Source organism: Pantherophis guttatus, chromosome 6 (assembly GCF_059756535.1).
Source record: "Pantherophis guttatus breed Tessera chromosome 6, ASM5975653v1, whole genome shotgun sequence".
NCBI classification, from domain to species: domain Eukaryota; kingdom Metazoa; phylum Chordata; class Lepidosauria; order Squamata; family Colubridae; genus Pantherophis; species Pantherophis guttatus.
Window position 1 is genome coordinate 28,192,319 of NC_142068.1, and position 15,029 is coordinate 28,207,347.

General features: G+C 38.2%; 2 protein-coding genes across 9 annotated transcripts in view; one reads left to right on the forward strand and one right to left on the reverse strand.

The window, feature by feature from the left end:
- RNF13 (ring finger protein 13) overlaps window positions 1–7,375 on the reverse strand; it is a 50,078-nt gene extending 42,703 nt beyond the window's left edge. The window contains exons 1-2 of one of the 3 annotated variants that reach the window (XM_034439254.2): window positions 7,242–7,375; window positions 1,794–1,883 (exon numbers count right to left, since the gene is read on the reverse strand). The gene's annotated coding sequence lies outside the window, so the exon portion shown is untranslated. Of the gene's footprint in view, window positions 1–1,793; window positions 1,884–2,340; window positions 3,828–7,241 lie in introns of those variants that run through there. The other 2 variants (XM_060682984.2, XM_034439253.3) reach the window with 2 other exon arrangements.
- The window catches only part of ANKUB1 (ankyrin repeat and ubiquitin domain containing 1), a 22,755-nt gene continuing 7,726 nt past the window's right edge, over window positions 1–15,029 (forward strand). For 2 of the 6 annotated variants that reach the window (XM_087872623.1, XM_087872624.1), the window contains exons 1-2: window positions 7,432–7,555; window positions 12,330–12,442. Coding sequence is in view for 3 of the 6 variants with exons in the window: in XM_034439248.2 (XP_034295139.2) it covers window positions 12,496–12,585 (90 nt within the window). In the remaining 3 variants the exon portion in view is untranslated. Of the gene's footprint in view, window positions 296–6,987; window positions 7,556–12,329; window positions 12,586–15,029 lie in introns of those variants that run through there. The other 4 variants (XM_034439248.2, XM_087872622.1, XM_087872621.1 and 1 more) reach the window with 4 other exon arrangements.

Here is a 15,029-nt window from a genome sequence, read left to right on the forward strand (position 1 = left end):
CAGTGGTGGGAATGTTCCATAAGGCAGGCACTGAGACAGAAAAGACATACCTCTTAGGTCTCATAACATTGTTTCACAGAAGGAATCTGTCACATGGCCATCTTTTCAAATCAAGTAGATTTGATACATTGGCCACCAAGTATCCTGGCCAATGGTGAAATCTAAAATTTCTTACTACCGGTTCTATGGGCGTGACTTGTAAGTGTTCAGCAATAACCCTGAAGAAGAAATCCAAGAACTACTCAGTAAATATCAACTCAATCCTGGGAGAGATGAGGCGTGAAACAAACTCAAGGTCAGCTCAGTTTTATTCTGTTTTGTGAGAAGGGAGACAGAGGAATACTCTGGGAGTCTTTCAAAAACCTGTTATTATACCCTATAACAATAAAGTAGAGTCCTAACCAGATCTAACCAAATACCACCTTCACTATCAATCCTTGTAAATCAGTTTTAACAACTAGGAATCTGCCAGCCACCACTTAATCTTGTATGTGTTTTCTCCCAAGCCAAGCCAAGATGCTGATCTAAGCTATAAAGTAACATCTTTTTTTACTGCCTATCCCATATTGGGAAACCTGACAGGTTTATCTAATTACAGCCTAGATCCCATAATCTTTGTCCCATAGGCATATCAAGAATTCTGAAAAGTTAATTTGAGTGCACTTACAAAGTGCCCTTACAAAACAGCTTTCTTGATTAGTCACAAAAGATGCACTTATCCAAAAGCAAGTTGGCGAGAATCTCTTGAGCCTTTCCTTATTAATATTTCATTTATCTAGGCAGACCTTCACAGAACTAAACACTACAGATGTTCTTAGGGCTTGCTGAAAATTAAGACAAGTTGGAGACCATAGCTTTTCTCTTGATATTTAAATATTGACTTCTTTTTTAAAAAAGGAAGCACTCCAAACATGATTCATTAACCTGCAAAATAGTGCTCCATAATTTGCTAGTCCAAATAACAATGCAATATATTCAAACTTCCATAACTTATATTGAAGGCAGTCAGATACTCATGTCCGTCTTTTACCTGATTGAGATTGTAAACATGTCTAAAGATGCAGACATTCTGCAGCTGGTCTAACAGGTCTGATATTACAGGAAGTGGGTAATGATCATGTCCTTACTAAGATCCTTGTAATCATGAATGGTGTGCACTTTTATGTTTCTTTGCAATGAAAAAGACTGGGGCAGAGGCTGGGGATTTACGGGGAAATCTTAAAAAGAGATTTAGCAGACCTTCAAGGTATTCCTTTAAAACACTAAGCTGTTTGGTATACATGGGATAATGTCTTTTGCCTGGGATTTTTGCTCCAGGTTTCAGCTCGATTGTGCAATCACAGCCCCTATGAGGTGGAAGTGTAGGGGCCTCCTCCTGCTCTCCAAAGTCATCCGCAAAATCAGCATGTTTAGTAGGTATTCCACTTATTCTGGCTGGATGCTCACTATAAACACCAAGGAGAGCATGGAAGTAGTTGCTCAATGGAGAGGAAAAAGAGATTGCTTGAGTCATCCAATCCACTTATGGTTTATGGAGCTGCACCACAGGCACTTGCAAGGAAGCTGTTATGTAAAAGGGCAAGAATCCCATGTCAATTGCCAGCTGCACTACAGTTGGGATGCACTAGAGCAGTCTGGTCATCTACAGTCTCTTCTTCTACAAGTCTTGGTAGTTTTACTGCAATTTTTGCACCACCTCTTCATCTATAAAGTTTGTGATGAGATGAAAGCTTTTATTTCTACCTTATATCCCAATTCTAAGGCTATAGTGACGAGTAAGAAAACATTCTTACCCCCTTTGTCTTGAGCTCTCTTTATTTGCTGGCTTGTTCCCTCCTGTGAGCTCTCATGATGGAGGCTAGTGGCGTTCCCCTGGTGAGCACCTGTGGATGAGAATAGGTACTTGCTGGCAGGTTATTCAGATGCTCTAGTTCCCGCTGCTGGTTTTCTCACTATGTAGGTCCTGGCCATATGCCCTAATACTCCACAGTAAAAAGAGAAGCACAGATCTCTTTGCCTTTCCCTATCTCCTCCTTCAAGACTAACTTATTGACAGCTCCAATTTGTATTGGCTTCCCAATCTGTCTCTGGAGATGCGACTGTTAGAAACCTGTGACCTGCAGGCACCTCTTGCTCTGGTGTGCTTGCTCTACTTCAATTTTTCCAAGAGAGTGTCAATTAATCAAACAATGCTGGACCATCTAATGAGGCAAGAGACCCTTGCCATACCAATTCAACTCGAGTGTCATCATTCAACCCCACTCTAAATTGGATAAGTACCATTTCATTCCATCCAGCACCCCAGGCCAACAATTTAAAATCCGAGATGAACAAACTTACTTGTTTCTCTGTTTGAGTTTCCAAATTTCCCAACTGACTGTGATTCTCCAAATTGGATCGTTGAAATTGTGTCTAAATCTCCTGATGAAGTTCTGGTAGTTGTCCAGTATCAAGTCATTGCCTTCTATCCTTGGAATGGCCCATTTCACAGCCCACCCCTTTCATCGAATTCAATAAAAAGGTCACACCAATGTGATCTGTTGGGAACTCCATTGCTCTGCTATTGTTGAACATTTCATTCGGAGCCAGAAAGATTCTCAGTTGGTCTACAACTCCTCTGTATTTCGCTGGTAAGCTTCCATAGAGTGCACTAGCACTGGTTCAACTGCTACTGCTGGACAACTTGTTGCACAACTTTGCACTACAGCAGCTTATTGAACTGTGCATCTGTCTACCTGATGGTGATGCTCAAGTAAGGAGGCTGCTAGCTGCTGTGGAGCTGTTGGCACATTCTTTATTTGCTTGCACCTAATGGGCAGAATCTTGCCAAACTAAAGCTGTAACCTATATCCTGAGAGATGATAGGGTGCGGCTACCTGAACCTGTTCTTATCTCCCTCCTAATCCATTTTGGGACTTCATAGTGACATAGTCTCTTAATCTGGGCCTGTCTCCGGGAAAGCTCATATTTTCCAAACTCCTCACCACTGTTTCTCCAGGTGAACATTCTACCACACTTGAATTCTGCCCTGCATGGCAGCAGCCACTCCTGGGCCTGCTAAATTCACTCTGCATAACCTGATGGCCAGCCTGCTTGTGAGCTATCTGGGACTTGTGTAATGACGCATGATCCTCACTTAACAACAGGAATGGGAAGTACCAAGATTACTATCGCTAAGTAATGTGGCCATATTATGTCAATCTTTACATGACCGCATTGCTTAGTGACAGAAATCCAATCCCAATTATTATTGTTAATTGAGGATTACCTGTGTCCTGAAAATGGGAGAAGCTGAGATAGCAGCTATTCCTAGTATAACTGCCCTGCTGCTCAACAGCCCTGGATCTTTGAGTCATCTTGCTGCTAATATTGGAAAAATTGAAATATGGTTTTGGGAGACTAGAACTTCCATGCATTGGGACAGGGAACTGAGTCAACTAGAGATTGCACAGCCTGCATAACAACTATGGGCTTGTCTCAGATAATTTCAGCCCCAAATCACAAAAGAGAGCATATGCTAAAACCCCTTTTTAGTCTAGAGTAGATGAAATATAATTTGAATATAAAAGCTACTGATATTTGTCTTCAGATTGTCTTCACTTAGGCAAGAAAAATCAAAGATATAAGTACAGATTAGGCGAAACCTGGCTCAAAAACAGTAACTATAAGAGGGACCTTGGAGTGCTAGTGGACAATCACTTAAATATGAGTCCGTAGTGTGCAGCAATGGCCAAAAAAGCTAATACAATCCTTGTTTGTATTAATAGAGGAACAGAATGAAAATCACGTGAAGTATTAGTACCGCTTTATAAAACCTTAGTAAGACCACACCTGGAATACTGCATCCAGTTTTGGTCACATTACAAAAATAGATGTTGAGAAAATGTTTCGAAAAAGTGCAGAAATGAGCAACTAGAATGATTAAAGGTCTGGAGTCTTAAACATATGAAGAACTGTTGCAGGAACTGGGTATTACTAGTCTAGAAAAAAGACGGGCTAGGGGTGACATGATAGCAGTATTCCACTATTTGAGGGGCTGCCACAAATAAGAGGGGGTCAACTTATTTTCCAAAGCATTAGAAGGCAAGACAAGAAACAATGGATGGAAACTAATCAAGGAGAGAAACAACCTGGAATTAAGGAGAAGCTTCCTAACAGTGAGAACAATTAACCAGTGGAATGGCTTGCTTTCAGAAGTTGTGGGTGCTTCATCACTTGAGGTTTTAAGAAGAGACTGGACAACCACTTATTTCAAATTGTATAGGGTCTCCTGCTTGAGCAGGAGGTTGGACTAGAAGACTTCCAACTGAATAGATCAGTTCCTAATCTTGGTTGTGTGGCAGGCTTAGGATCCACAAGGACCCACTTCCTGGCTCTATTAATATTCATAGTAACAGTTTTACTTGTGTGTGTGTGTGTAAAATATAAATATAGTTTGTAATTGGTTTTTATATTTTATGATGTATGTCATCCAGAGTCACTTATTGAGATGGGATGCTCTAAGAAATCAAATAAATAAGTAAAATATGAATCCAGAATCTCTGCAAGGATCTACTGGGATGGCCCATTTCAGGTATATAATAGATCCCAATTATTATTTCCTTTTTTGTACTGCATTCTATTGTTCTCCCATGAGCCAACACTCTGGTTTTTGGTATGCATGTATTGCACAGTAAATATTAAACTACTTTATAAAGAATATTAAATCCTATTCTAAATCAAGCTGTACAAGTGAATTATATTCCTAGCTTCTATGTCACACAAATGTATCCTGTACGTATACGTACAGGAGAACATTTGTAATGTAGACTGTTACCTTCTATGTAGTAGGATCAGATAACTTAGGTTCCCACATTTTATGACGATTAAATTGCTAGTATTGTCATATACATATATGCACACAAATATAAGGCTAATGGATCTAATTAATGAGCTGGGGAGTTAACAGCATCTTATTAGGCAGGGCAAGGAGTGACAAGAGTGTTCAAAATCTCAATTGTCACCAACACAAACAAATAATTGTTTTAACATATCTACACTGATAATATATCACATTTTTATCACAATGATTGTATGCAAAGAGAGTGGAATTTTGAAGCATTTCTTAAAGGAATATAAACTTCTTTCAAACTCCAGTGGAAGTTGTTATGCACAAAAGGTACCATATTATTTTGATTTATTATATAACCACAGCATTCAAATTCAACATTTCTAGCACTATACAGTGGTAAAATCCACCCCATTTTAGTGGTGATAAAAACTGAATAAATATTATCCCTATATAGTTATGAAATTTTGTTTAGCCATTTATCCATTCATCTAATCCTTAATAGAAAAATGTGTAATACTTAAAAGGAGCCCAGGCATTACCAAATTTCTAAGCTTAGCCTGATAGAAAGGCAGAAAGAAAGAAGAGTTTTCTTATTAAGTGTTATATTTAAAACAACAGCACTTAATAAGAAAAACCCTTCTTTCTTTTCTGCTTATCTGCCTTTCTATCAGGGCCAAGCTTAGAAATTTGGTAATGCCTGGGCTCCTTTTAAGTATTACACATTTTTTCTATTAAAGATTAGATGAATGTATAAATGGCTAAACAAAATTTCATAACTATACTGGGATAACTTTTATTTATAAGCAACATACTACAATATAGAAGCAATTTAAAGAAATTTTAAGAAAGCACGAGAGAAGGCAACCACTCACTTTTTGATCCCAGACTATTTATTAATAGCCTATGGGTCCAAACAATGACATATAGAGAGACAGAAGACAGAAAATGACTTTCAAACGCAATCACATCAGGAGTATGCCTGAAGATTTGGCAGCGTATCTGCCAACCCTTCCATCCCTTGGTCCAAAAAGTCTTTAGCCTTTGGAGCTCAGCAATCTGGAGTTGGGGGAAAACTGCATTATAGTTTGCTCCGGGGGTAGAACTAATCTGAGATTTTCCCAAGATATTAAACTTCCAACTTTTGTACAGCAGTTTGTAAGGTAGTTCTGGAACTACTCAATCCCTTGTTTGGAATAAACACGCAGATTAGCGATTGTGTCTTCCAGAGCCACTCCCTATATGTAAACCTACACAAAACTTTAAAGGCAAATAAACTAAACAGCTGCATGACGGTATCCAAGCTGTACTGAATTTTTTATTATTATTATTATTATTATTATTATTATTATTATTATTATTATTATTATTATTATTATTCGTTCTCGATTCAACGTGACCAAAAGTTTGGAGAAGAGTTCGAGGCAACCTAATATCGGCTGCCACAACTAACAAAGAGGCAGTAAATGATTTTCTATCCCTTTCCAGTGAAGAGCGCGCATTAAACGCTTCCCCCCCCCCCGCGCTCGCTAAGCCCAATACAGGGCCCTAAAAAAAAAAAAAAAAAAAAAGGTCATGTCATCACAAGCATCCACTGCATCACAAAGACGCCAGAATCACACTATTTTCCCAAGAAGCAGCTTCTGCTTCTTGAGAAAATAGGCGTGAACCCCACTCGCCCCTGATGGAACTTCCAGCAAAACGGGGCGATTTTCAAGGTTCAAGCGCCTTTGGCTGGATGGGAGAATCCAAGGCGCTGCGGAAACGATGTTGCGACAAAGCTTCGTGGGAACCGTTTCCACGCGGGCTATACCGGGGTCCCACACGACCCAGCCGCTTAAAAACCGCAAAACCAAGACGGAAGGGAAAGGAAGGAAGGAAGGAAGGAAGGAAGGAAAAAAAACAAGCCGCAAAAGTCAAACGAAAGTTACTTTATTGGGAGGGAGGGAGTGCGTGTGTGTAAGAGTTGGGGAAAACAGCCCTGCCCCCCCCCACACATACACGCTCTTTTTAATCGTGCACAACCCGAACTGTGCAACAGAAGCTCCTGCGCTTGCAAACACCAATAAGGGAATAGAGCAGAGGTCTTCAAACTTGGCAGCTTTAAGACTTGGGGACTTCAACTCCCAGAATTCTCCAGCCAGCTATGCTGGCTGGAGAATTCTGGGAGTTGAAGTCCCCAGGTCTTAAAGCTGCCAAGTTTGAAGACCTCTGGAATAGAGGGATCAACGGGAGAGGGGCGGGGGGGGAGGAGGAGAAGAGGCAACAAAATCACGCCCGCCTCTCCCAACGACCGGCTCGAAGAAGAATAACCCGTACGCTCAATCAAAGGTCAGCTCCGGAAAGAAGCCTAGGCGCCCCCACGACCCCAAAAGCCCTGAGGCGGGAAGGGGGAAAAAAAAAAAACCCTTACCGAAAAGGGAGAGAGAGAGAGAGATTCCCAGACCAGACGAAGGGACCGCAGGGCAGCTCAGCCAGAAGCCATGATCGAGCCCTCCCTCGGTCCGTCAGCAAGCCAGCCGACAGCTGCGGAAATCCCACCCCGCGTTCGCGTATAGGCCCAGAGGACCAGGAGGATGGCGTGGATTGGCTTCCTCTGCCCGTCACTCACCCGCTGGACGGTGTTTGCGCACGGCTGCTCGCACGTGACGACTCCTCGGGAGGGGAGGGGCTTGAGCCAAGCGGCCACCTCCCGAGGGATGCAGGATTGACAAGGAGAGGAGGAAGGTGAGGATAAATGAAAGATGGGCGGGCGATTAGGGTTAATGGAGGGTGTCTTGGAATTTGTTGCTTCCTCTGTGTCAGGATTTAATTCTGGAGTACAACGATAATGAACGTGATTTTTTTTTCCCTATTGAAGGCAGTCATTGGGCTAAAACATAGGGCTAAGTATAGTTTAATCCTAATTTACTGACTAAAATATAATTGGTAGAATTCATGCAATATGTTAAACTATAAGCTGAAGTTGACAAGCAACATTAATGAGTGTGCTGGCTGTGCTTCCACAGCATGCACACCTATGATTGAATCATGTTTCATTGGGTTCAGGGTTCCCTTAATACAAACCACAGAAGCTGGTTTTGGACAGCATAACAAGTCAGCAGAGGATCAGTTCACACATCAGGCTAAGGCATACTTGGTTTTATTAAAAAATAAAATGACATAAATCATTAAATAACAAGTCATATTTATTAAATAAACTATAATTAGCTGCATTCAAACATTAAAAATTCTCCATAGAGAATTAATAGATTATGAACTGAATGAGTTTGTATTGCACTAAATCATAGCAATAGGGATTATTATTTTCATCTTCAATATTAAGAATTCCCCCTCCCAGCATATCAAAGATTATAGAGTCATGCTTTGATATGAGAAAGAATGGTACGGATTATAGACGTTTTGGAGAAAGTAAGCCTAGTTAAAAGAAGAATTTTACTAATAAGAAATAAATGTTGAAGATGTCCTTTCCAAATCTCATACTTTCCATTAAACAATTCCTTCATTTTGTCACAAACTGGGAATTGAAGTACTACAAATTTGGAGAGTAGTGGTGGGATTCAAAATTTTTTACTACCAGTTCTGTGGCCATGGCTTCATGGGCATGGCATGGCATGGCATGACATGGGTTGGTGGGGGTGGCAGGGGAAGGAAACTGTAAAATCTCCATTCCCATCCCACTCCAGGGGAAGGATACTGTAAAATCTCCATTCCCTCCCAATCAGCTGGGACTCGGGAAGCAGAGAGTAAATGGGGCGGGGCCAGTCAGAAGTGGTACTTACTGTTTCTCCGAACTACTCAAATTTTCTGCTACCGGTTCTCCAGAACCTGTCAGAACCTGTTGAATACCACCTCTGGAGAGCATCAGGTCAGGGCATTGGAGATAATGAAGTTCATTTAGTGATTAAAATAAAATATACCTTAAAGTGGGGGGGGAGGAGATCAATATTATGCAATATTAGTATAAAATAGAGAGTCGTTATTTTGTGAATTATTAGTTTTCTATTGAATTAGTTCTCTAAATAACATTAATGTCATCTGTGCAATTATGTGTATACAGTATTTAATTCTGTGACATGCTTTTAATGCAAATATCTCATTCAGATTATCAAAACAACAACACCATCAAAATGCACACGTGCTAAAGCCATTACAAATTGTACATCCAGATATTCCTGTTAGGAAATATAAGAACAATCTGTTAAGGAGTCATTGCTAGTCTCAGCCATGAAAGGCGTTGCTTACCTTTTACAAAATTTGGGGCACAGGTCCCATAGGACACAATATTGTTCAAAACATGCATATATTAATGTCAGTTAGACTGAATGTCTATGGAGATTCTCAGCCATCCAGGCCATGATTATCTCAAAGGTGCTTTTTCAAGAGGCAACTGGACTTTCTGATTTTTCTTTAAAGATGTTTCGCTTCCGAAGAATCATCTTGAATGAGAAGCGAAACATCTTTTTAAAAAACCCAGAAAGTCCAGTTCCCTCTTGAAAAAGCACCTTTGGGTCAATTAGACAGACTTAAATTTATTTAATGTCACAGAAGGCAAGCAAACTAATTTACTTCCTATCATGAGGTACAACGTGATCACTTCTTCAACTTAAATCTGCCCTGTAAAAGGAAGTAAGCTAACATCTGTTTTCTTATTTCTGTTAGTTGTAAACTAGCTTTATGGAAAAAGAAATGGCTGTTGAAAATAAATATTTTCTATAAAGTAGTATCCAAAGAAATATTAAACTGCCTACAAATTCTTTCCTATCTTAAAGTTCAAGTTTTATGATATCTTTGCACAGGAATAATTGGTGTCAGCAGATCATGACAGCCACATGCTGGCTTATACACAAAGCTAGAACAAGGAGTTTATTTTTATAAATAAACTGGAGTTCTAAGAAGTGGGATTTTTTTAATTCTTAATATTGCAGCTTTATGCTTGAATTGTTTTTTCCAGCTAGCAAAAGGATGAAGCAGGAAATGGACAAAAAAAATTAGCATTGCAAGACATTCTATGTTCTTGTTTTCTTTCTACTTTCTACTTCTCTTTCAGTAACTAGTGGATGCAAATTTTTAGTGTTGCTTTGGCTCCTTATGCAGGCAAATGAAAAGATGAAAGAAGGAATGATTTGTTACTAATTCTACCAACACACATTTCAGTATTTAAATCCTTACATTTAAGGCTGCAGATAATTATAATTAGAAATAAGGTGTGGGACGATTAGGGTGTAGAAATAACCAAACAAGTTTGCTTTTCACTTAAATAGTTTTTCTCTGTGTGTGTGTTTCTAAAACCCTTCCTAAAATACGGAAGAACAGGAAAGTCTCAGATATACTCAGGGAAGTATCTGCAGACACTGTAATAATTGTGGGTGCTATATCAGGAAGATCGGGCCTAAATATTAACAAACTTTTTGAAGTGCAAACAAGCAAGGTTAGGGGGAAAAAACCTCTGAAAATTTGTAAACTGCTCATTATTTAGCTCTTTCTCTAGTGCTAATTAGAATGTATACCTCTTTTTTTTGCAAATTTTGACATTAGGAAAAAAAGTCCTTTCAATCATTGTCAATTCATTAAAATATTCCTAATCTCCTAATGAACAGGTGAAAGAACATTTCTTTTGATTGATATGTTCGTTGTGGTAAATTTATTAAAAATAAATAACATTATAGAGCTTGTTTAATTCTTATAAGTGACCAAACTAGGATAATAATAATCCTAAAATGATTTTAGGATATAAGTGGGAACAGAGGGCAAAAATGTAGTTTATACATATTTTATATTAAATAATTATTTTTATTTAACTGCATCTTCATTCCACTTTTTTAGATAGATAATAGTCTTTCCAACAACATCCACAACAAAAAGAATTAGAGAAATCCTGTTATCTGGGTTACAAATTTTTAAAAAATCAGGATCTATAAAGAAATTGGAGTTAAGGGAGAATGTCCCCCTTCAAACAGAGGGACAGCTAGACTTACTTCCAGAGTAGAGAGGCAGAAAGTTAATCAAGGGCAGTTTTGGTTTCAGCTTTTTTAGAGGCAAGAGGTACATGAAATCAAAAGGCCGGAAAATATGCTATAAAGTTATACCAGGCAATAGGACTTACAGAACAATAATAACAGTTCCAGCAATAAATGGAACCATGAATCAAAATGGTTTCATTCTCAATGTTTTACTTCAATGTTTCTCCAGCAAACTCCAATTCCTGTTGTTTTTTTACAGAAAAGGGAAAACAATTGCGCTTCCCCTTTTCTCTCATTGAGGGAAGTCAAAATTGTTGTACTTCTGCTGCTATTATCAATTACTAGACCACAATAATTTTCAACCCTTTGGAGAAATCAGAACACAGGCATTTTCATTTTTTTTTTTACTGAAGAGAAATTTATTACTGAAGGGATGATTTTTGAAAGTAGAGTATTATGCTTGACTCTGTAAGTGAATTCAATCTAAGAAAAGGGAAAATATTAGGATTGTTAAAATATTTGCATTTTCAATGATTCATAAATATAAAAATAATGTAGAAAATGAGGTATTAATTAGATTATTAAATGTACCTGGAAAGTTGTTTGGCAAAAATCTGATTGAAAGAATATAAAAGATAGCAAGAGGCAACATTTAGAAAGCATTTTATGCTAGACATTGGTGTGTAAACGATGGTTATGCTTTTTAGTAAATCGTTGAGTAATATATGAATGCAAAAAAGTTCATTGTACGTTTTCTGCTCCAGAATAAGCCTGTATTATGGAATGTTTTGTGCGAATATAATGTTGAAGGATGATTGGTGAATTCTTTGGGAATTAACAATTTGTGTTTGAAGTAAAGGATGATTAGAATAAATGAAATGCTTTGTGAATGATTTAGCGTTGAGAAACTGATATCTTGTGGGTTGTTGAGTGTGTTTATTGATATATATTCTGTCACTTTCCCACCTTTCCCAAATCTCTTGGCCTTTCAGAAAGCTGTGAACCCTGGGGTTCTGGGGTCCTCCCCAGAATCTTTTCCCTCTTTATACACAGGAAAATATTTCCCTTTCCTAAAGAAAATGATCAAATACAAGAATATAAGATAGTTATACATTTCTCCCCCCCCCCAGCTATCATTTTACTAGCTTATATGACCCTGAAAATCTCAAGCTGTTGGCAGATCCTGTTGCTCCCCAAACTAAGCTGGCAAAGCTAATCACATTAACAGGTTTACAAAGTTGTTATGGTAACATGAGTACAAAGCTCAGATTTCTTTGCAGAAAGTTTGAAGATTGTTATGAACAATTGAGTAAACATATATTAATTTAAGTCAAGAGACTGTATTTTGAGCTTAGATAAATATAATTGACCAAAGACTGCTGCACAATTGGCTGGGAGCAGCAGGCATATATACATGCTGAAAACTTGTTCATGCTTGCCTTGGTCAATACGTGCTTTGAAAGTTTAATTAGGTTGGTAAAGCAAACTTTTTTTCTTTTCAATTCAGCCTTTGATCAAATTCTTCTTACTGTTTTCAGATTCCATGGGCTGGCTGAGGATTTTCCAGGCTACTTTTTGTTTTTAAACAAGAATATGCAAGTTTAGACTGGATACTTACAAAATTGGGAAATTTTTTTTCACTTCTATTGTGGTAAGATGAAGCTTATTAAAGTCATTTGAAGAATGTAAATAGCATCTTTTAAAATGAGGATATTTGTCGCTTTTGACGGGCTCTGTGAGTCATTTGACATTTCACCAGAGAACACTGTGCAAGACGTAAAACTGATGATAAAGGTAAGAAATTGATCTTCATCAAATTGCTTCCTTTTTAGAACTTTTGACTTTCTGTCCCTGTGGAAAATTGAAATCAGTAATAAAATTCACTGCCAAAATGAAGAGAAATCTCTTTTACAGCATATACAAAGCTTTTTGTGAATCAAGGAACTGTTGTTACTATGCTTCTTGTTTACGTTACGATCACGAAGTTATATGAAACTAGAATTGTCTTATGACTTCTTTTTTCCCTTTTGAACAGTTACTTTCAAGAAAACCAATCTGCAAATCATTTGAAAACTCTTCTCTTTCTGCATACATTATATGGGAGGGTTGTTTATTTTGTTTGAATGTGAGAGGTTAACAAAAGAAAAAAACTAAATAACTAGTAACACAAGCTACATGACTACCATATTTACACAAAATTCATTGGAATTGAAATACATAGGGCTGGAACCTAAGGATTCATGTGTTTATGGTTTAGTCCTATTTCCTTTAATTGCAGAATACAAACCAGGTAGAGAAAGCATGCAGAATTTGAATTGGGATTTTTTAAAACTCCTTAATAATAGCTCTGCATCATGTGAGAAAGCAGGCTTAGAATGAAACAGTCGGCAGCATTCTGAGCAACTGCCCAACTGCTTCTCTACAGAAATACACTGGGTGATTTTTTCCCCCACATGTTTTTCTCTGCAACCCCAATCTTGATTTGGCCTGATTTCAAACTCTATTATTTTTTTTTTCAGATTTCCCCTTCCAAACTTTGTCATGTTGTATTCGGTTTTTGCAGAGTTATCTTGCTGATAAACATACAAACAAATGAACAAAGTCCTGAGTCTCTTGACACAGTCCCTTTCCAACATTGTGTTGGGTGGAAAAGAATAGAAAAGTAAAACATCATTCTTTTTCATCTTCAGAATTTATTATGACACCATTAAACCAATATTTATATGATAGTGTGAATTAATATAGCATAGCAAATAGCTATATACAAAGGGTATGCATTCCTCTGCATTCCTTTTAACATTTATTCTAAACTAGCTGGACACCCATGCTTTGCTACAAAACTATGTGCTCGGGCTTGATAAATTGACACTTGCAGCCTGAAACTTAATGTAGAATGTGTAACTCTGTAGCATCAGAATGTGTTAATATAATGCAATTGGCAGTTGGAACAGAGGGGGAGGGGGAGTAGAATGTCCCAGCCCGCAGCATCCATCAGTATTCATCTGGCTAGCATCCTGTCAGTGTGTGAGAGAGTTGAGGAGTGTTTGGAAACTCAAACAGTATTTGCTGTGTGAGCAAGAGGGAGACAAAAAAGAGGCTGGGCGTGGCTTATCTCAACTGTTCTGTAGTAAAGCTGCTTGCTGCTGTGAAAGTAAAACTGAAAGTGAAACTCCTCTGCTTGTGTTTTGCATTTGGAACAGATTTCTTTTCAGGTGGGGACTGGGGAGGGGGAGTAGAACTCCTTAGCATCAGAGCGTGGAACAGATTTCTTTTCAGGTGGGAAGGGGGAGTACAACTCCATCCTTTCTTAGTGAGCACCTAGAAACCAAGAGGAACATACATGGCAAATTTCAAGTTTGTAGGCTTTACAGTTCTGGAGATTTCGTGATTAATGCGTGAGTGGTTTTCGCTTTTATATATATAGATGATACCCTATTCAATTCAAGGAGATTCCCAATGAAGGAGATATAAGGGCTGAAACTAGCAAGGAGGGGACCATACACTTTTCAAGTTGGGGAGAATGATTATGTAAACATTCTTTAACTGTAGCTGCTTTCCCTGACTTTGAAGAGAATGCCACAGTATCTCAAATCAAGGACTTAATCCTGGAGTATAGAACACACACACACACACACACTTTAACATTTTAACTGCTGTGAATTGCAGATTTGTTTGTTTGTTGAGGACTCAGTTTCTTCTCTCCAATAAAACTATCACACCACAAAGGATCAACTGTAGCTACACAGTAGAATTTAGAGAAGCCTGACTGTGGGCATAGGATTGCAACTAAAACAACTCAGTTACTATGTAACTTTACTTATAAAGTAGTAGAATCCATTGGGATAAAAAAACAACATAGATTTAAAAACAAAATGCATATTTAAAAAAATCAGACCATTAATACCACCAGAACAGAGCCTGGTGCTCCACACAGAAACAACAGAGTACAGAATCTCGTACTGCATCTTCCACCGCAAGTACAATGGGACCATTCACGTTGATTCCAGTGCAAGAGCAGAAATCATTTGTTGTTACTGATTCAGAATTTTAGCTAAATATTATGTAATCCTAGAATATTATTTAGAGAATTTTGAAGACAGAGCAGAACTGGTAAACAGGTTGGGTTCTTGACAGCCATTGTAATCCATTGTAAACTGCCAGGTGAGTTTATCCTGCAGAAGATGCTAAGCTGTCTATTGCAACATACATCCCTGCTTGTACCGTATTATTTATCAAAG